Genomic DNA, 21,444 nt, shown 5'->3' on the forward strand with positions numbered 1-21,444 from the left:
TGATATTAAGACAGAATTGAGACCAACAGATTAACAGTATTTAGATTTTATTAAAAATTTAAACCACAGAAACAGAAATTGAATATACAAACAAAAAGAAAATGGGGAAATGAGTATCGAGGAGAAAAAAGATTAACACAGCAAGAGTGAGCAGTATGAGCAGTAGTCCTCATTACCTTACAAATCCCTCTGACTCTTCCTCCTGCAGGAAATCAAGCTGTGTCACTACAGAGGGTAGAGGGGTTGCACTCTTTTCTGCCCACTCGATTTCTCCACTCAGAAAAGCCTGAAGGAGAGTCCAGAAAAACACTCCCAATACCTTGAGCTTGCTCTTTAGCCAAAGTGGCCAAAGCAGCCAGGACATAAAACTCAAGCCAAGAAGGCAATAGTTCTTGTAACACCCTTATATGCTCAGTCACCTAAAAGGCTGTGGGTATCTTGAACACACTAGATTCGATTCAGGATGAAGTGGAAGCAAACCTCCTGTAAATGGTGGGTTACCGAGCAGTTGAAAAAGAAACATTGACAAAGCATGTTCACCCAAGATGGTGAGAAAAGCAGGAAGGGAGCCTAAGAAATAAATGGCAACAGTCCCAGCCACAACCCAAGCCCCGCAGACTTGGGGAAGCCAGATGCTTCAGTTGCCAGCTTTTGCCCCACCACACTCTGTGTCCCCCGGCAATTGGGTTTTATATCCTTGAAGCACAGAGTGAAGTGAACACTGGAATGACTTCCCAGCCAGAATGAGGAAGCTGCTATGGAGGCTCAGAACTGCTGGAGGATTATCTTCTGCTTCAGGTCATGGCTGAACTTGTTCATCCGAAAGAGCTCACTGTCATAAAAGGCAGAGAGGTTGTGGATGTTGATCTGACGGGCCTAAGAGGAGGAAAGGTCAAATGAGCCTTGGGAATGGATTCCAGAATGTCTAAGTCCACGTAGCCCTGGATTCAGTTTGCTTTCTAAGGCCCATTTACCACAAGCTAGGCAGGGCTCATATCTCCATTATAGGGAAGTCAATCAGGACAGAGGCTGGCTATGTCAGGGTCTGGAACTAGACACAGGTTTGCCATCTTACCTCTGTCAACTTCCCATGAGCTCAGGAGAGCTACTCAGTTGCCCTGTGCTGTCTCCTCTGTATGATGAAATGACAGTAACGGGACTTACCTCTTTCGGCTGCTGTCAAGATTATAAGTGCATGAAACAGTGCTCAGCACATTATAAACAATAAATGGCTTTCATCCAAGGTCCACCTACTCACTGACAGAACAAAGACCTTTTGCCTCCAAAGATGACTGACTGCTCCCAGGTAGCAACCCTGCCCCTCCGCTCCCATCTGTACACATACCTTGTCCACCAAGTCCTTCTCAGGCACTTCAATAGTGTCCTGCTGGGCCCCAAAGCGGTTACGTTGGTAAGTCACCTGCTCTGCCACTAGCTGCTTCAGTATGAAGAGCAACAGCTCATTGTTATCACGCCGGAATGAAAGGTAGCGGGCAAAGGTCTGCATGAGAGAAGAGTAAAAATCATCATCCCTCCCTACCAGGACACTCAAAGACACTAAAGGATGTGGTCATCCCACTTCTGCCATGCTCCCTTCACTACCAGCAAGAGCAGCCAGATCAAGGAGTTTCTGCTGCCAGGTAGCACAGCAAAGCCCAGTGTCCAGGCCAGTGTCTCAAGATGTCCATGTATAGCCTCCTGTGCTAAGCTGACCCTTAGCTCTAAAGGAGCCCCACCTCAGTTCACACCCACCTTTCGCATGCTGCGCATGACACTGAATTTCTGTGTGTCAATGAAGCTTTCCAGCATCACGCGGATAGCCATGTTGACATCATCCTCTATCACGTAGTCCCGCAGGTGGATACGCGCATGGGCCTCTGCCATACGGATCATGGACTCGATGTGCCGCACGGTGATGGGGATGCTTCCTGTCGCCTGGAGAGGAAGACAACTTATCTTCTCAGGCAGAAGAGAGGCAAGGAAAATGGCAGTGGCAATGCTAACAGCCCAAACCCAGAGGGCACATCTAAATACTCTATGGCAGAAGTGCTAAACAGAGACACCCACTGAGCTCATACTTTCTGTTCCTTTTTGAAGTTTGGTAGTGCCCAGTGGATGTCTATGCTATGGCGTGCCACTATCACACCTGCACATTTTGATCCCAGCAGTTCATTTATATGCATCCCAGAGTTCGTTATACTTGTGGCCCGTTGTCCTTGTTACTGTCATGAGCCAAGTAGAGAAAATAAGCTGTTGTTTCTATGAAAACTAAGTTGAATGCTCAGAGAAGACTTGATGAAGTTAAAAGGTTTTAAAAAAAGGAAATTCCTGGCCAGTTTGGCTCAGCGGTTGGAGCGTCGGCCTGCGGACCAGAGTTCTGGGTTCGGTTCCCTCTAGGGGCACATACCAAAAAATAAAATAAATAAATAAAATTTAAAAAAAGGAAAAAGTTGTTGTCTTGATTAGGTGGGTAAGAAAGATCAATCTGTAAGAATTCTGCACTCCAAATGCTTACAGGCTGCCTTTAAATCCTCATCCCACCGTAAAAGAATCATAACTAGTTCAGAGCACCTGCTCATTTAGCTGAGATTTATGCAAAGTCAACATTAAAATTAATTAGTGGCTATCAAAAGACTTTGGCCCTATACCCCCAGAGATAAATGCATACACATATAAATGCCATCTAAAACAAAACACTTTAGGTGTAAGGTAAGTTTCTTGTATAAGGCCTTCTTGTTTTAGCACTTTTTGGATTAACTAACTACAAGGATGAGAAAGCTGCCACCTGTTTCCTGTCTCGCCCAACCCCACCCTGCCCAGCCATCCTGCTCCCAGGACCCGCACCATGGATTCTTTCCTCAGGTCGCTGTACATCTTGGCCACCTTATCCTGGTCCATCTGATTGAGCTTTGGGTGGACCTTCTCCTTGGCATAGGTGATATACTTCTTCAGGACGTCCTGCGGTAGGGGCTCCAAGCCATATGTGTTGGGCATGGTGGGCTCTAGGGCACTGCCCAGCCCCTCCTCCTCCTTGTTATTAGGGTGGTGTCTGATGTGGCTGCCAACCACAAAACGGGCCAGCATCTCATCCTAAAACAAGATGAAAGAGGGTAGGTTTAAGGGGGAGTTTTGTGACCTGGCTGGGAGGAAGTCAGCTAGCTAGAAGAAGTATAAGCTGATATGTTTCAGAAGAATGTTCTCTCTCAATACTTATATCCCAAACCTACTATATGCCAGGCAGCTCCAGGTACCTGGGTCCACTCATAAATGTGATTGAGCCCTCATGGAGCACACCTCCTAGTGAGGGTAGAGAAGACACAGTTTTTAAAATTAATTATAGAAAGTAACATGTGCTGAGAAATAAGGCAATGGGTTAGGACCTGAGGAAACTCCAGCTAAGGCTGCTAGAATACCTCTGTCATTTGACAATCCCAAAGAACAGCATTCCAGGAAGGAAAAAGAGCAAGTTCAAAGACCTGGCATCTTTAAGGTGTGAATGAAGTGAGGGAAGGAAGAAGAGGCAAGCGCAGAGATCTATCTCATAGGGCCGGCAGCCACAGCAATGATGGTGGATTCTCTGAGTTACAGGGAAAGCTGCTAGCAGGTTCTTAAGAAGGAAAGGCACAACCTGACTTATGCTTTCAAAAGACAGTCTGGCTTCTAAATGGCGGTCTAAATGGGCATGAGAATAGAAGCCAGGAGACTAACCACCAGATACCACAGCACTTTGGTCAGAGAAAGAGAAGTTGAAACTCAGGTTATAGCAGAGAAGCAACAAGTGAACTCAGGTGGTAGGACCCACAGAACTTAGAAGTAGAGTATGGCCTGTGTTGGGTAAGCAGCTAGGAAGGGGCACCAACGAAGAAAAGAGAAATCAAGGATGACTTTGGACATGAGAACAAGAATGGAAAACACACAATGGTCCATGCAGTGCCCTTTCATTGTGCCTGGCACACCATAGGCCCCAAGCCTCACAAGAGGTTCCCAGAACTTACTGCATGGAAACTGGGACATGGGGTTGTGTACCTGGACTGGGTCCACTGTGTCCCTCACCACACACAGGATGTCGAAGCGGGAAATAATAGGCTCCGTGAGGTCCACATTTTCTGAGAAGGTCAGTGATGGGTCATAGCGGCCCCCTGTAACACAAAGGAACCTATCATGGATCATGCTCCTGCAGATCCTCTTTTCTGGAACCACAGAAAGTTCTCTCCAACCCAAAGTTGCTTCAGTGACTGAAGTGGAAGAGAACTTTGGTAGAGGAACTAGAAGAGGATGAAAACTCAGCACCTGCTGTCTCCCGGCAGAAACAGCCAACCAGACAGGCGAGGGTGCCTGGGCTTTCTAAGCACTTGCTGGCTGGGATTGACAACCAACTCTACCTCCACTTAGACAATGACCTAGATTCTTCTCTCAGGTCTTCTGAGAAGAATGGTCATGGTGGTTGTGAGAATACGGCTCAAAAAAAAAAAAAAAACCAGAGGTACCACTTCCCACTCTGGCAGGACATGCAGGAAAGAAACACCTTTTGTCACATAATTCCTAACTCAGATCTGCAGCTGGACGAGGGGTGTTACAGGTTCCTGATGCACAAAGGCAAGGTCTCTCTGGGTCTTGTTCCCTTTGGCAGGTCCTGGGCCCTGCCAGTTATTATGCCAGGTGTACCTATGGGGTTGGCAGCAGCAATGACAGTGCAGCGAGCCTGTAGGGAGGTGACGATGCCAGCCTTCGAGATGGAGATACTCTGCTGTTCCATTGCTTCATGAATGCTGGTTCTGTCCTGGTCATTCATCTGCAAAAGTCAAATGCATGATTTTCCCCAACATGCCGCATGAATACTTGTCCCCACTAAGGGCTTAGCCAACACACCTGAAATCCCATCACCTACAAGGTTCAGGACTCACCTTGTCAAACTCATCGATGAGACATACTCCACGGTCAGCCAGAACCAAGGCTCCAGCTTCTAAGGTCCACTCCCGGCTGACCGGGTGCCGCTGGACATATGCCGTGAGGCCCACAGCTGAAGCCCCCTGGCCAGTGGTGAAGATGGCACGGCTAGACACTTTCTCAATGTATTTGAGGAACTGAGACTTGGCTGTGCCAGGATCTCCACACAAGAGCACATTGATGTCACCTCGCACCTTGTGCTTACCTCCTGGAGGAGGCAAGATGGGGAGAGGAAGTGGAGACAAAAGGGAGGTCAGGGGGTATAGGGCTTATATCCAATTTCTCAGGTTAGTATTAATGGCAAAGGAATATTCTCTCCAGAAAAGACTGTAATGCCCTAGGATCAGCAATCCCACTTCTGAGCAATGGACCCAGAAAAATGGGTGCACAGGAAGTATGTATAAATATGTTCTTTGTAAATGTAAACTTGAAGCAAGTTAAATGTTCTCCAACTAGAAGGGTAACCAAATACATTATGCTATATGGACCATGACACAGTAACTTAAAAGGATGAACTTGCTCAGTATGCACTAATACCAAAAGATACAAAAGATGTGTTACTTGAGTGAGAAAAATTAAACTGGTATTTTATGTCTAGTCACTTACACACACATACAGAAACTGTAAAGAGAAACATGCATTTTTTAAGTGAAATCCTGTGTTTTCTAAGTACGCGTGTTAAGTCTATGAACAGCCACATAAAGGTCTGGGAGTGTACACACCACGATAACCAGAAGAGTGACCTACAGGGAAAGGACTAAGATTAAAAAGGGTGGTGAACAGTGACTTTGGCTTTTCTGTGACTTTTAACAATTTAAGAAGAGGATGTACTATACAAATTCAAAACAACTTTTTAAAAGATCAAGTTTTAAAAATAAGAGAGAAGCAAAGATAAATTTGTTCATTACAAAGACAGGCAGGCAGTGGTAGAGCAAGGGACACCATGATGCCTAAGATGCCATGCCATGGGCTTTGTTTTCCCTATGATGACTGAGCCATACATGGCCACCTCTTAACAAGCTTTAAATACAGAGTTCTGTTTGTCTGACACGTAGAACCTGGCTCCTACTAAATTCCCTGCAGAGGCTGCTCACCTGGGTTTTTGGGCTCCCCTCCAAAAAGAGCCAATGCCAGGCCTCTCTTGATGTCTTCATGCCCATAGATGGAGGGAGCAATACTGGCAAAGATCTGAGGAAGAAAGGGAGAGAGCCATGGGAACAGGACCTCTGCTCTTAAGTCTGGGCAGATAACCACCCTGTTCCAGTCTGAAGGGATGGGGAAGTCTCCAGCCGCAAAGCACCCCTCTATAGCTACTTTAATTCCACCAGGTCCAGGAATTATGCCCTGCCCTATGACTATGACCCTTGTCATTAGTTGGCTCTTTCTGAAAATCACAGAACTTAAAAGCTTAAAAGAACTTTGGTCAGACCCCTTTATGTTATCCTAGTTCAGAAAGGACAACCCCAGGGTTACAGACCAAGAGCAGAAAGGAGACAAAACCCAGGTTCTGACAGAAGAAAGACACCTTACATGGGCTCTGTGGCCTGCCTGAGCCTCAGTTTCCTCAAATGGAAAAGAGGCAACACTACCCAATTCACAGATGTTTGTAAGCTCTAAGTGAGGCATTTATACAATTGTCTGCCTCCTGGCTGAGCTGTGATGAAGAAATATAATACAAAGCCAGGTCTGGCATGGAAACAATGCAAGTGACTTTTGATGGATGAATGAATGAGTGGAGAGGTGAATATATATATATAATGGAATACAGAAGAAAGGATGAAATACTGTCATTTGTGAAAACATGGGTGGATCTTGAGAATATCATGCTAAGCAAAATAAATCAGACAGAAAAAGCAAAGTACCATAGGCACGACCAGTGTGGCTCAGTGGATTAAGTGTTGTCCCGTGAAATGAGAGGTCCTGGTTCGATTCCCAGTCAGGGCTCATGCCCGGGTTTTGGGCTCAATCCCCAGTAGGGGACATGCAGGAGGCAGCTGATCGATGTTTCTCTCTCACATCGATGTTTCTATCTCTCTCCCTTCCTCTCTCTCTAAAAAATCAATAAAAACATAAAAAAAAAAAAAGAACCATAGGATTTCACTCATATGTGGAATATAAAACAGAAAGCAACAAATGAACAAACAAAACAATCAAAACTCAAAGACACAGACAACAGTATGGTGGTTACTAGCAGGAAGAAGGGTGAAGGGAGGGTAAAGGGGGTCAAATATATGATGATGAAAGGTGACTAAACCTTGGGTAATGAGCACACAATGCAATATGTAGACGATGTACTGAAACACAAATACAGAGCATCTGGAGGTGCAGCCACCAGGAATTCAGATAATGTCAACTGGTGAGTCACTGAAACATTCTCCATTTTTCTGTTCTTGGGGGAGAGAGGAGGAGGAGGAGGAGAAGAGAGAGAAGAATGCAAAACCTGCTGAATGTTAAAGATAAAACTAGAGACATCAGAGATACATCTTGCTGATGGAAGTCAGCTTCTACCTGTGGCATGGTTGTGCCTGCACTGTTCTCAATCTTTCCATTTTGTGCAAAGCATTCACAGGTCAGACCAAGCAGCTTAGGAAGCACCAGGCCCCAGGGATGGGGCTCTGATGGGAAATCAGCCCTGGAAGTGCTGAGGGAGACCCACCCCCAAAGCACTAGATCCAGCTGTCTTGCCTCTGCCACCAGCCAAGTGGGAGAGTTACTCCCTCTGGCATCCCTAGAAGCATGAAGATGAGGGAAACCCAATTCTGAAAACTGGAGCTGGGGGTGAGGGTCAGCAGTCTACTGCATGTATGGCCACTCTCCACCACAACCAGGAGAGTGTGCCCGAAGGTCCTTCCAGAAAGAGGATCTGCTGGTACCAGTGGTGCTGCACCAGAAATACCTCTTGCCACTATTTTATATAAGTTAGGAGTGGAGGTCTATTTCCACAACATTACACATTTCCTGGTTCTTTCTTTGGCCCTAAAATTTACTGCAAAACCTACTCCAAGTAGAGGTTGCTAGCACTGTTATCATAGTGGCTCACAGTGGTCCAGGCCTCGTGCATCTAGAGGCAGACATCTCCAAATACTATTTCCCACTGAAAGGAAAGAATACTTCCTACAGGGCTGTTTGGAGAAATAGCCGATTCCAGGTCTGGGGCAGGATATATACAAGGAGTCTGCAATAATCAGTGCTGAAATCTCAACAACATTAAAACCCACAACTTTATGACACACAGTGGTTACCTCATAGGGTAAACTATTCATCATTTTGAACCAATTCATTATTTTGAAAACTACTAAATAAAGGGAAATAATCAAACATCCTGCTTTTCCTATAGGAGTTCCACCCAGGAGTAGTCAATATAATTAATGAAAAGCAGTTTCTCTATGTAGAAGTATTCCAGCAAATAAAAAAAGACAGATTTAGAGTTAGAGACTTATTTTGCACTCCTTAAGAATGGATGGATTTAGCCAAAGCTTATCAGTGGCTAACATCACATGCCTCCTGGTGGAAGTCTGCCCCTGCAGGAGTCCTGCCATGACCCCCATCCAAAAAGAAAAAAAATTCAAATGCAAGTCTGATGAAGCCTCTGTATCTGACTGCCAATTTACAGAAAACAGTCAACAGGTGTATATTAAATATAGACATAATCAGCAACATCTAGAACATGGAAAATGAGACAGGACAAATGATTCAGTATCTTCTGTTCTTTAAAAACTGCAAGAGAAGACATGAAGAGGAGATCTAAAGATGACCAGACTTAAGAGACAGATCAACTAATCACAATGTGTGGGCCTTACTGGGATAGTGACTCGGAGAAACTTAAAAAAAAAACACACAAAAAACAGTTAAGATAATCAGGAAAATGTAAAACCAACCAAATAACTAATATAAAGGAATTGGTAATTATTTTTTAAAGTGTGACGGTGGCCATGGCTGGTTTGGCTCAGCAGTTAGAGCATCGGCCTGTGGACCAGAGTCCCGGCTTCGGTTCCCACTAAGGGCATGTACCTCAGATGCAGTTTGTCCCCAGCCCGGTTGGGGTAGTGTGGGTGGCAACCACTCGATGTGTCTGTCTCACATTGATGTTTCTCTCTCCCTCCGGTTCTATCTGAAGATAAATGCAAAAAGTGTCCTCGGGCCCTGGCCGGTTTGGCTCAGCGGTTAGAGTGTCGGCCTGCGGTCCAGAGAGACCCGGGTTCAGGGCATGTACCTTGGTTGCAGTTTGTCCCCGACCCTGGTTGGTCGTGAGGGTGGCAGCCACTCGATGTGTCCCTTTCACATCGATGTTTCTCTCTCTCTCTTCCTCTCTCTCCCTCCCATTCTCTCTGAACAAAAAAATGGGAAAATGTCCTCGGGTGAGGATTAAAAAAAAACTAAAACAAAACCATATTACGGTGGCACTCTTTCTGGAGAAGACTGTGGGTAGAAGTCTGATACCAGGGGATACCCACACAAGACAAGTTATTCCTACTGCTCTGCCTCCACTTCAACTTCAAGCCTGGGCTCTACACAATCTGATGAATCCTTATAACCTTGTCCTAACTGGGGGGCGGGGGGAGGGCACAGGCTCAAGTCAATCCCTGATGCCAACATTTATGCTCTCCCTGTGGAGTGTGGAGACTCCCATCAAGGCAAGTTTACTGAGCTGCCACTGGGAATAAAACATAGGAACCCAGTTTCAAATACCTGGGAATCAAGACTGAGGTTTCAGGGCAGAGGTAGTAGTAGCCAAAGCTTGGGCAGTAAGCCCTGGGCACCCACAACACCCCCCGTGAGCCCCTGGGTTTCTTGTATAGCATGGCAGCCCTGTAAGACTTCAACTTGCCTTCTCCCCGATCTGCTGGTCCTTGGAGAGGCTAGTGATCATCTTTACATCTTCATCAGTCAGTTCCCCCACGGCAACCTTGTTGTCCTTCTTGGCCACGTGGTTGGCTAAGATGACTGTGGCAAAGACGGGGAAGCCATTGGCAGTGTTGAGGGAGCCATCATAGTTGTTATGGTAGATACCAGTCAGTTCCTGGGGAAAGGGGAGACCGTATGGTCAGGAAGGCCAGCCCTGGGGTCAAAGTGGGAGCTGGGCCTACTTTCACACATTGGCTTCATCCAATTGCTTCTCCTTCAAGTCCTCCATGTTACAGACACCAAGGTAAGAAACTCAATAAAACCAAAGTATAACTAGTCCTCAACCCACTGTTCCAGATAACCAGTCTAGTACAAGGGTTACTTAAGAACTCATCTCAGCCCACTCCCCAGCTGCCACTGATCCCTCCCTGACCCATCACAAATGCTCACACAAATCTCCTTAGTAACTCAGTTCCCTCCCAGCCCACTTCTGGCCACATACTATCTCATCTCCTGGCTTGCAGCTGTCCACCAGATCGGCCAGGAGAATAGCATCCTTGGAGCGGGGAAGTCGGCCAGCTGCCACTTTGCCGGGACTCTCCTGAATGCGGATGCGCTGGTAGTTCTGATAGATGGTCTGAAAGGAACAAATGAACATTCATGAGACCGGTCCCTGTAAAGCAGACTTCACATTCCTCCAAGCACTGAATTATGTCACCTGACCTTGACCGCAACCCTGTGAAGGAGAGTAGACAGTGTTGTTATTCCCCACTACTGATTAGGAAACAGAAAGCCAAAGACAGCAGGGAGTGAGCCCACTGTAACCAGCACATCAGTGGAAGGCCCCAACTCCTGACACCACCCTGCTAGATGTGTCCTGACTGCTGGACGGTCAAGCACCCTCATGTGAATGGAGCCAGGCTGCCTAGATTCAGATCCTGGCTCTGTGATTTACACTGTGTGATCTTGGGCAGATGACTGCCTCTCTGTGTCTTCAATGCAGAATGAGGATGCTAATACTGCCAAATGCAGTCTCCTAATGAGGATTAAATCAAGCTATAAATACAAAGCACTTAAACTGATGCCTAAGTAAAAAATTACATTTAGTGTGGGCTCTGATTATCAAGTATCATGTGCCAACATTGTGCTTATATCACTTACTGTCTAGAAAAGAGCTACATAATACAGCAGTTTAAAGAGCTTACTTTGGGTCAAAATGTCTTGACTTCTAATCCTTTGAGTCATTACCTGGCTGGGTAACTCCAGTCAATTTCTTCAGTGGCAAAACAGGGTAATAGTACCCACCTTATAGGGTATGGTGAAGACTACATATGTTTCACTTAATACCTGAAAAGTACTCTAGAAATGTCAGCTATAATTATTAATCCTCTACTAGTTACCATCTCAAGTTCCCTAGAAGTGGAGCCTCAAGCTCTGCTCCTGTGCAGGATACTTTTGTGAAGGTGGAATATGTAAAGGGACAGAAGCTAGACAGAGCAGGGAAGCCTGGACAGAAGCCTGGGCTCAGGTGATGACCAGTCTTGCAGGTATCTTTCACCAAGCAAGGTGTACTTGAAATTTTAAATAGATCAGTTTTTGGCTGCGGGCTGTCATAAGCACAATTTCCCAGGCATTTTCTGGCAAGGCAAGGAGGCTATGGATAGGGCACTTCTCAGAAGTGTAGAGCAGTAGAGGTGAGTTGCCAATACTTAGGACAGCAAGGCACAAGATGTGTGATTCCACTGCAGGTACCAGGACTTTACAGATGAAGCTGTTCAAATACAAAGGCACATGTAAGCTGCCTGGGGCTAAGGCCCAGAGGCTTTCACCATCTCTTAAGCATAACACAATAGTGTCTAAAGTGGTTACAATCCAGGGCCTCAACCAAAGACACACAGAGGCAGGTACCAGAAACATCAAGAGGAAGTGTTGATGAGACTACAGGTGCCCATGTGAGTGATGGATTGGAAAGCGGGTGCCCTGCTAAGGGTGCAGCTGGGCAAGAAGTGAGCTCAGTCTAGCCAGATCTTCCTATTTTTCATGAGAAGTCATAAACTTTGGTGTGTTAAACAAAATCAATTGATTTTTAAACATTAACTTGTGTTTCTGAAAACACCATATGGGCAAAACTAATGAGGCTGGCCAGAAAGAAGTGGTTTGCCCTAAGGTATGGCCAATACACAATACCCTCTTGCTTCCCTCAGCTGCCTGTGCTGGTTTTCCAAACTGCCTAAAAGGTCAGGCACCTATATACCAGGGACTACTGAGACAGAGACGGCCAGCAGCCAGCGCGGTGTGCTTGCTCACCTCTTCCATGTTGACTTCAAAAGGGCCAGCTGACTGGCACTCTGGACAGGAGCCAGGCTTCACCTCCTGGTTCTGGGACTGAGAGAAAGGCCCCAGCACGAAACTACACTTGTTGCAGTTGTACTTGACCATGCTGAGCTGGGGCAGGACACCTGTGCAACTGGTCACCACCCCACTGGTACGAATCAGCTGGTTCAGGTGCAGCTGCCTATGGAGATGAGAGGACACATCAGAGGTCTGGAGCCCTAATGCTTGACCCATGTGCCCTCTGGAGAGGTGAGGACAGCATGTGAGAGCATTCCAACATGAGATTCCAAAAATTTGGGGCCTGGAGCCACCAGATCTATCACACTCCATCCCTGTGCAAGCCAGAAGTCATGGCAGAGGGGTCTCCTTGGCTGAAGCCATCCACTGCCACTCTCAAATGATGCTTGAACCACAGGGTGCCAAGGACTGGACCCTAGACCCCGTCCTATCCTCAGCTCACCTCAGTGACCGCAGCTCTTCCACCAGAGGCAAGTGAGAGATGCGCACATGGATATGGCTGGTGATGCGATCATACTTGGGGTACATGGCCAGCACGACCTCCAGAGCAGCCTCATCGAAGATCTGCAGCAGCTCTGCTGGTGCCTCTGGCAGGAAGTATGCCAGGACATGCTCCCTGGCTGCCAGGTCCTCATAGTTCACCACCAGGCTCTCACGATTCTCTAGAGATGGGAATAAAACTGAGTATTAAGCTAGAGATAATTTCTGTCTCACAGTGAGAAGAGAGAACCTGCCCACCCAGTCCTTGAGCTAGTAAGCGCAACTCTCACTTCCAAGTCCACCTTGCTTTAACTATGTGACTTAGATATAGTGACACATCCTGAGCCTCAACTTCCCAATCTGTAAAATGAGGATGTCACACAGAGTACAAAGTCGCTGGAGAAATTAAGTAAAATAATACACACAGAGTAGCCAATATAGCAGGGCTGCAACATGAAATGCCTGTAAGGGCCAGGAAAAAAACCAAAAAATAAAATATTTCAAATTAAGACATAGGGTGTGGAGAAGACAGCAGGAAACAAAGAACTACATGCCTCCTTTTAAAATAATTCCTGTCCCACAGAAATATGCTACTACTTTATAATCAAAGTAATAAACCATATTTTTACATAAAACCTGCCAAAAATATTTTCTTTAATCCTCACCTAAGGATATGTTCACTGACTTGGGGAGGGGGAGCAAGAGGGATGGGGGAGGAGAAAGGAGGACAGAGGGAGAGAAAAATCAAATGGTTGCCTCCTGTATGCACCCCAAACAGGGATCAAACCCATACACTAGGTATGTGCCCTGACTGGGAATCAAACTCGCTATTTTTCTGGTATACTGGACAACACTCCAACCAACTGGGCCATCGGGCCGAGGCAAACCTGCCAAATTTTAAACATGCTAAAAGACACGGACAGTTGGCTGGACTGTTCTAGTGCAGATTGGCAATATTTTTTGCATTTGTCTGAAAGATGAATTATCATGGGCACAGGTCCTAGTTCCTGTCCAGCAACAAGCAAGTTATATAATGTTCCCTGTATTCCGTGTCTCTATTTAATGTGCTGTTATAGGGCCAAAATGATAACTTTCTTCAGGAGAGCTCTGCAAGGCGGCCTGTTGTGAGCAGAGGCCAGGAGTACAAAAGCCAAACCTTTGCACATGTCACTGATGCGCTCCTTGAAGACGTTGTGCCCATGGCTGTCCACATGGGTGCGCAGGAAATTCTTGAAGCGGTGGTGGATCTCTAGCCGGGGGCCTGACATGCTCACCCACTCACGCACAGAGTGGCCCTTAAGGTCCTCCAGGTTCTCAATGCTCTCGATCATCTCATCCTCCTCACCATCCTCTGTGGCCCGTTCCACTTGGCGGCGCTTCCGGGTGGGGCGATCCCCATCCTCTTCATCACTGTCTGGGGACAAAAGGGACATCCTGGTGTGAAGTCTTCCCTAGCACTCCTTCCCAGCTCCCTGAGGCTCTGAAGCAGGACTAGTCAGTCCCCTTGGGGTTGTAGACATCTCAACCTACCATACAAGAGCCCACGGCGCATTCGGCCCAGGTCCCGGGCGGCCTCACGATCACGCTGCCGCATGGCCCGCTCTGCCGCCTGCCTCTGACTGGCTGTCAGTTCCTCTACGTCCTCATCATCCAAGGCCAGTCCATCAGCCTCATAGGTGTCCAGCTCTGGGATGGCACGGTAGTCCCTGAGAGACCCCCAGATGGACCCTGTTAGTGTCAAAAAAACAAAAATACCCTAACGCCACCCAGGAACAGGGCTTGTTCCAGAAGGCTCAGGAGCCTGGGCCTGGGCAGGCCTGAAGAGTTTCCAGGCTAGAAACACAGAAAGATCAAAAGGATCTCCAATGGATTAACCAAGTGTGGTCTATCCATGCAATGAAATACTATTCAGTCTCAAAATGAAGGAAAGTCTGAGCCATAGTACAACATGGACAAACCTTGAGGACATTATGCTTAGTGAAATAAGCAAGTCACAAAAATACAAATAATGTACAATTCAGTGTGGTAAGATGAAAAAATTCTGGAGATGATGGTGATGGTCACACAACAATGTTAAGTGTACTTAATGACGCTGAACTGAATACTTAAAAATGGTTAAGATGAGATTTTTTTTGTGTATTTTCCCACAATAAAAGTGGGGTGGACTCTCCAGACAGCTTTAAGTACCCAATAAGAAAGAGGAATTGGAGGAACCACAAAACCTTCACACAGAAAGGCCTTTCAGAGAACCAACCCCAGCTCCCCCACTGGCAGGAATTCTCCCTCTCAGACAATGCCAACTCAAACACCTTAAAGTCCTGGGAAGGTCTTCTTTGACATCAGCCAAACAGCTTCCCTGATATGTCTGCCCACTGGCTCAAGCCTCTTAGCTTTTCCAGGATTGTCAGAGTTAATTTTCCACAATGTCATCTATCAGCTATTTGAAGAGGAATGATGCCTTAACAAGGAACCCCCGAAGAACAAAGTCCTGCTCTCTTCTCTATAATTCTAGAAATAGACATCACTGCTCCAGCCAAAAGATGTGGAAACTGAGTATTAGACTCTAATGCTTAGAGGATGATATGACTTTTACCAATGGTCGCTCAGCAGAGTTGGGCATCAAGATCCAGTCCAACCACAAATCGCAATGTTTGTTCCCTGATGCCACACTGTCTCCCCAAGATAATCCTCTTGAATTCTTCCTTTTGTCAGGTACGTGGTGATTAGGGAAACTACTACTATTTGGGGGTTTCTTCTTGTTTTTTACTCTGTCAAGTTACATTCTCAGAATAAGTAATCCTATACTGCTGATACTAGAAACAGAAGACAGAGACAGGTTAATTTCTGGGCTCAGCTGTTTCTGAATTCTTAATTCTCAGGGAAAAGGTATCTGACTCTTTTTTTTTTTTTTTTTTATCCTCACCCGAGGACATTTTTTTGTTGTTGTTGTTCAGGTAGAGCGGGAGGGAGAGAGAGGAAGAGAGAGAGAGAGAAACATCGATGTGAAAGGCACACATCGAGTGGCTACCACCTGCACGACCAACCAGGGCCGGGGACAAACTGCAACCAAGGTACGCGCCCTTAGCGGGAACCGAACCCGGTCTCTCAGGACCGCAGGCCGACGCTCTAACCGCTGAGCCAAACCGGCCAGGGCAAAGGTATCTGACTCTTTAAGAACTTTAAGTCACATAAAATATCCCAGTGAAATTCTAATTAACCCATAAAAAATTAATAAATTGGACCTGATCAAAATTAAAAACTTTTGTGCTTCAAAATATACCATTAAAAAAAAAGGGAAAAGACAAGCCATGGATTGAGAAGTATTTGCAAATCACATATCTGATACAGAACTTGTATCCAGTATAAAAACTCTTACAACTCATCCTGTTTATGTGGCTCAGTGGTTGAACATCAACCCATGCACCAAGAGGTCACTGGTTCAATTCTCAGTCAGGGCACATGCCTAGGTTGTGGGCCTAATCCCCAGTGTGGGGCATGCAGGAGGTGGCCAATAGATGTTCTCTCTTGTCAATGTTTCTATCTCTCTCTCCCTCTCCTTTCCTCTCTCTCTAAAATCAATAAAGAAAGAAAGAAAAAAAAACTCTTACAACTCAACAAGTTAAATAATCTGAATAGACATTTCTCTAAAGAAGATACACAAATGTGTTTGGTTGGTGTGGGTCAGTGGTTGAGCATCGACCCACGCATTAAGAGGTCGCTGGTTTGATTCCTGGCCAGGACACATGCCCAGGTTGTAGGTCCGATTCCCAGTTGGGGGCATGCAGGAGGTGACCAATTGATGTTCTCTCTCATTGATGTTTCTAGCTCTCTCTTCCTCTCGCTCTAAAAAAAAAAGAAAAAAAAAGAAGATATACAAATGTAAGAAGATACACAAATGATCACGGGAAAAGATGTTACACATCAATAAGCGTCAGAGAAATGTAAATCAAAATCCAAATGAGGCACCACCCCACACACAATAGGATGGCTATTATAAAAAAAAACAGAAAATAACAGGTGCTGGTAAGAATGTGGAAAAATGGGAACCCTCATACATCATTTGTGGGAATGTGAAATGTTGCAGCTGCTTTGGAAAACAGCCTGGCAGTTCCTCAAAAGATTAACCACAGAGTTAACATATAACCCGGCAATCCCATCCCTTGGTATTTGTCCAAGAGAACTGAAAATGCATGTTCACATAAAAACTTCGTAGTAGCATTATTCTTAAGTGCACAAAAATGCAAAGAACCCAAATGTCCATCAACCGATTGTGGATAAAAAAAAAAATGCAGTCTGTCCATACAATGGGATATTATTCAGCCACATAAAGGAATTAAGTACTGACACACACCACAACATGGATAGAACTTGAAAACCACACTATGTGAAAGAAGCCTGTCACAAAAGCCAGTCATGTATTATGATTTCATTTTTGTGAAACGGCCAGAATTGGCAAATCTATAAAAACAGATTGGCTGCCCAGGGGTGGGGACAGAAATCAGAATTAACTGTGAACCAGCACAAAGTGTCTTACTGGGATGAACGTTCCTAATAAGAAAATTTTCTAAAACTGGACTATGATCAAAGTTGCCAAACTCAGGAAATCAACTAGAAGGCACTGAATTGTATTCTTACAAGGGGTAAATTTCAGAATATATAAATTACAGCTCAGTAAACATGTTTGTTAAAAAGCCACAAAACCAGTCTAATTGGGCCCAGCTAATCCTCTGACACCTTTATCTAGAGGCCCCTGCAAAGGGCCTCTGTTGTTCTCTGAAAAAAAGGAGAGGTGGAAACAGAAGGCAGAGGATGAGGGATGGGGTGCACTGCCTGAACAATCCCACAGCACAAAAGGACCTGTCCAGGGTTGATGTGTCGCCGACTCCTCATTCCTTCCACAGTCTCTGATGTACTACACACCCAGCCTGATTGTCTGGGATGACAGTGCTTAAATCAAAGATCCAAATGGTCTAGAGTGCTCATGGCAGTGTGTGGGATGGCTCACAAAGCACTCCCTGTGTACTGTGCGATGGCCTGTACTGTGTCCTCTCACACTAACCAGTTCTGGAACCCTGACTCCCAAAAAAGAAAGGCCCAAAAGAAGACTGTTCTTGAGACTCCTGGGCATTCACACAATTCTATTACTGATGCATCTAACCAAATCCTGGTTGTAAATATGGAGTAAGGGAGTAGAAATCTAACCTTGCTTCCTTGCAAAGTTTACTCTACTGTCTTAGCATTAAGCTTCAATAACCTTTAATACATACCTATATGTTTATTAATTAAGTGTGAAAGTATCTAACACAGGGCATGGTGCATGTTTGCTGAACTGAATCTAAATCTTGGTTAATCAGCCCCTCCTCCCTTTGACTTTCTTTGCAGTTGCAGAAAAACATTTAGCTGCCTGCTTCCTGTCCTTCCCAGCTGACACCCTTGATATGGTCCACCAGGTTAGAGACACCCTGCATCCCCTGGGGCACACATCTCACAGTTACAAGGACCTACATTGTGACCCTACAAAGCTATCTGTCTCCCTCCAGAACCAATGTGCTCTCAAAGGCAAAATGCTGTGATTTTTCTGCTTTCCTAGCACCCATAGCAAGGTCGCTGACATACAATGGACTCTCTTCAAAACTCTTTGTTGAGTGCAGGGCCTTGAATGAAAGTACCTCTCCATGCCATCTCCAATAAGTTCCTCTCCATCCTCTTCCTCCTCCTCTAAGGGTGCCTCTGTGCCTAAGAGCCCCTCAGACTCATCCTCAAAGGGAGGAAGGTCACGGCCAGGGCTGGAGGTCAGGGCATCTGTGCGCCGGGAGCTTCGCTGAGGGCTGGAGGCCATGAAGGATTCAGATGATTCCTACAGGGGAAGACAGAGAAGGTGAGGGCTGACTTAGCTTTCTGAGGTGGTCTTCCGCACAAGCGATCCTGTCCTCCATCACCCAAATCCTTTCCAGCCTCGACTTTGCACTTGCTGTTTCCTCTACGTGGAATGGTCTCCTCTGAGCAGAGCCAGTGGCTTCTTAGCACAGGGAACCAGCTCAAATATCACTTTCTCAAACATATGGTCACTCACAATACGGTTTTCTCCAGGGCAAATCACTGAGGATACCTCATTAATGTACCTATTTATGGTCTATTTCTTCCCGTAAGCAAGCATTCCCAATCATTTCACCCACATCATGCCAGGTACTGTGATACAAGAACAACCGAAACATAAGAGGTCTTGATGCTTACGGACGGGTGGTAGAAAGATCAGACAATAAACACGACAAACAGACAAAAAATATTACAATAACAAATACACGAAGATTCGGGACCCTTTCTATCTCGTGTTACATTCTGCGCAGGCAAAGAGAGTGGGCCCAACAAGCATGTGCGGAGTGAATAAATGATAGGCGGGCTGAGCTCGGCTCCGGGTGTCCAGCGCTCCCATGCTGGAGCGGAAGAGGCAGCATCACCGGGCGGACTCCAACGGTGCGGGGCCCGCTGGTTTTGCAGACCCCGTGAAAAATCAGAGGCCAAGGGCCCAATCTCATCCGAATGACCGATCCGTGGCGGGGGCGAGGGAAAAGCAGGGCATGGACCCAGCGAGGGCAAGAACTAAAAGTGAGCAGCGGCCCCAGACCCCAGAGTTGCCCCAGCTGCTGAAGCACGCCCCGCACTGCCCGCGCCTCAAGCTGTTCTGACTTGTGAGCCGCGGGGACCACCCGCAAACCCCACACCCGCGCGCTCACCGCCATCTTAGCGCCGCGTTCCTCTCCGATACTCCAGCAACTAGTTTTCGCGCGAAAAGTGGCTCACATGACCGTCAGCCTGAGAAATGTCAGAACATGGCGGCATGACGTCAGCGTCTACTTGCGATAGGCTGGCGTCGCAGGGGGCGGGTTAGAGGAGCAGCCTTGCCCACAACGCCCGGAGGCCCGCCCACGACGCCCGGAGGGGCGGGGCCGACAGTGCCGGTGGCAGCGCCAACACAGCCACCCTCTGAATGGTGCTTGGCTGGGTTCTCAGCACCTCCCTGACCAGCAGTTTGGGAGTTGTTGCGAGTGGACCCGCCCCAACTGTTGGCTGCGTAACCAAGCCGTGTTATAGTTGAAGCAACTGAAGTTCAGAACTTTGTTTTCTGAGGTCCTAACTGTGTTATGAGTGGAAAATCAGTTTCAGCTTCTCCAAAAGCTCTCAGGCTGAGTACTTCAAAGTTCCTAAATGCTCCGGAATTGTAGAAAGCCACTTCTGATGTTACAATAGGAGTTAACCTCACTGAGGGGAGCAAAATACAGGGAGGAATGTTCCAGATTTAAAAATTGCTTTTGTGCCCTGGCCGATTTGGCTCAGCGGTTAGAGCCTCGGCCCATGAACCAGAGAGACCCAGGTTCTGTGCCCGCTAAGGGCATTACTTCAGTTGCAGTTTGTCTCCCGCCCAGGTTGGGTCGTGTGGGAGGCAGCCACCTTATGTGTCCCTTTCACATTGATGTTTCCTTCTCTCTCTCCTCCCTCACACTCTATCTGAACAAAAAAATGGCAAAATGCCCTCAGGTGAGGATAAAAAATAATAATAAAGTCTTTAAAGAAAAAAAGACTTTTGTAAAGATGAGTATGGATGGCACAGTGAGTATCTGCAAGCAATTCCATAATTCGGATTACACAGTTTGTGAGGCCCAGAAAGGAACAAAGACTTGAGGTTGGAGAGCCAAGGTCACGAAGATCTCCTAGTCTTTCTAGGGAGTTGGAGCTTTATCCTGAGGGCCGTGGAGAGCCACAGACGGGTTTTGAGCAGGTTCAACAAGTAACTGTGGGTTTTAGGACAATCTCTCAGGATGCTTCGGGGTGGAGGTGAATTGAACCAGATTGGAAGTGGTTGCTGCGGTTTTTCCTCCAGGAGCGCAGGCTAAGGCAAGTGCCTTGGTTAGCCGGGCAAGGCTGGATCTCAGCCCTCTAGGTACTTTTCTGCAGTAAACAAGCATCTCTGGATGGGACGCAGAATATGGGGCAGGATGGATGATGAAGACTGAAAATAGCCAAGGAATGTCTGTTGGCCTTAGGGATTGAAGACAGCAAAAAGGAGGCATCCAGGATGACAACAAGATTCTGGTTTGGGTGATGTGGCAGATGATGACACCAACTCTGAGATGCAGAATGCAGGAGGAAGACAAATTTTGGGGGAAAAGAGGATGAGTTTGTTTCTGGCTGTTGAACACAGATCCTGAGTGGGGATATCCAGGAGGCCATTTGATATCCATTCATGTCTGGGGCTTGAAAGGGAGTTTGAGCTACAGTCTTAAATAGCCTGAGTGGCTGGATAACCAGAAAGTGAGTGCAGAGAGAAGAGATGGGCCAGACCTGGGACCTGGGAAACCCTAACCATTAAAAGGCACCAACATAGGATGCTGGGAAGGAGTTGGGATACTAGGAGCCCCTCAGGAGAAACCAGAGAAGAGATGGTGGATCGGATTATGCTAGTTATCTATTTAAGCATTACAAATTGTAAGGGAATTTAGTAGGTTAAAACAGTTACTGCATATTTTCTCAGTAGCTATTGTCTCTATGTGGTTTCAACTTGGCTGATGCCTCTGCCTCAAGGTCTCTCACAGGCTGCACTCGGGGTGCTGCACTTGTGGAAGGCTCAGCTCAGGAAAGCCCCGCTTCCAAATTCCTTCATTTGACAGGTTTCAATTCCTCCTTGGCTGTTTGATGAGGACTCAGTTTCACATTGGCTCTTGAGTGGGGGCCTCCTCAGTTCCTTGCCATGTGGGCCTCTCCATAGGGCACCTCACAATATGGCAGCTACTTTCCTCAAAGCAAGTGAATGGGAGGGTGAGA

At 46.5% G+C, this 21,444-nt stretch overlaps 1 protein-coding gene across 4 annotated transcripts; it reads right to left on the bottom strand.

Annotated features, from left to right (window-relative positions):
* Positions 1-70: 70 nt before the first annotated feature.
* MCM2 (minichromosome maintenance complex component 2) lies at positions 71-19,455 on the bottom strand. 4 transcript variants are annotated; one of them, XM_036245346.1, is made up of 16 exons: positions 19,359-19,455; positions 18,294-18,481; positions 14,155-14,330; positions 13,781-14,038; positions 12,587-12,806; positions 12,100-12,307; positions 10,295-10,429; positions 9,776-9,967; positions 6,042-6,135; positions 4,905-5,155; positions 4,666-4,792; positions 4,027-4,139; positions 2,845-3,090; positions 1,753-1,935; positions 1,346-1,501; positions 71-876 (listed from the first exon to the last, which is right to left on the bottom strand). In XM_036245346.1, exons 1-16 carry the CDS (start codon positions 19,362-19,364, stop codon positions 766-768), a joined length of 2,664 nt encoding a protein of 887 aa, XP_036101239.1. In that variant the 5' UTR covers positions 19,365-19,455; the 3' UTR covers positions 71-765. The 4 variants fall into 4 exon arrangements, with proteins under 4 accessions (XP_036101239.1, XP_036101242.1, XP_036101241.1 ...); XM_036245349.1 differs by lacking the exon at positions 19,359-19,455 and adding an exon at positions 15,218-15,437 and having other exon boundaries at positions 18,294-18,380; XM_036245348.1 differs by lacking the exon at positions 9,776-9,967.
* Between the last annotated feature and the right edge of the window lie 1,989 nt (positions 19,456-21,444).

This window comes from Molossus molossus, unplaced genomic scaffold (assembly GCF_014108415.1).
Source record: "Molossus molossus isolate mMolMol1 unplaced genomic scaffold, mMolMol1.p scaffold_m16_p_6, whole genome shotgun sequence".
Lineage (NCBI taxonomy): Eukaryota > Metazoa > Chordata > Mammalia > Chiroptera > Molossidae > Molossus > Molossus molossus.

What these genes read in the sequence shown, in the direction of transcription:
- MCM2 (XM_036245346.1), bottom strand. An exon ending in GCAAGCCAGGAGATGAGATA is followed by an intron (nt 9,968 to 10,294) that starts GTATGTGGCCAG and finishes CCCTTTCCCCAG; the next exon opens with GAACTGACTGGTATCTACCA. An exon ending in TCATGCGCAGCATGCGAAAG is followed by an intron (nt 1,502 to 1,752) that starts GTGGGTGTGAAC and finishes TCTCTCATGCAG; the next exon opens with ACCTTTGCCCGCTACCTTTC.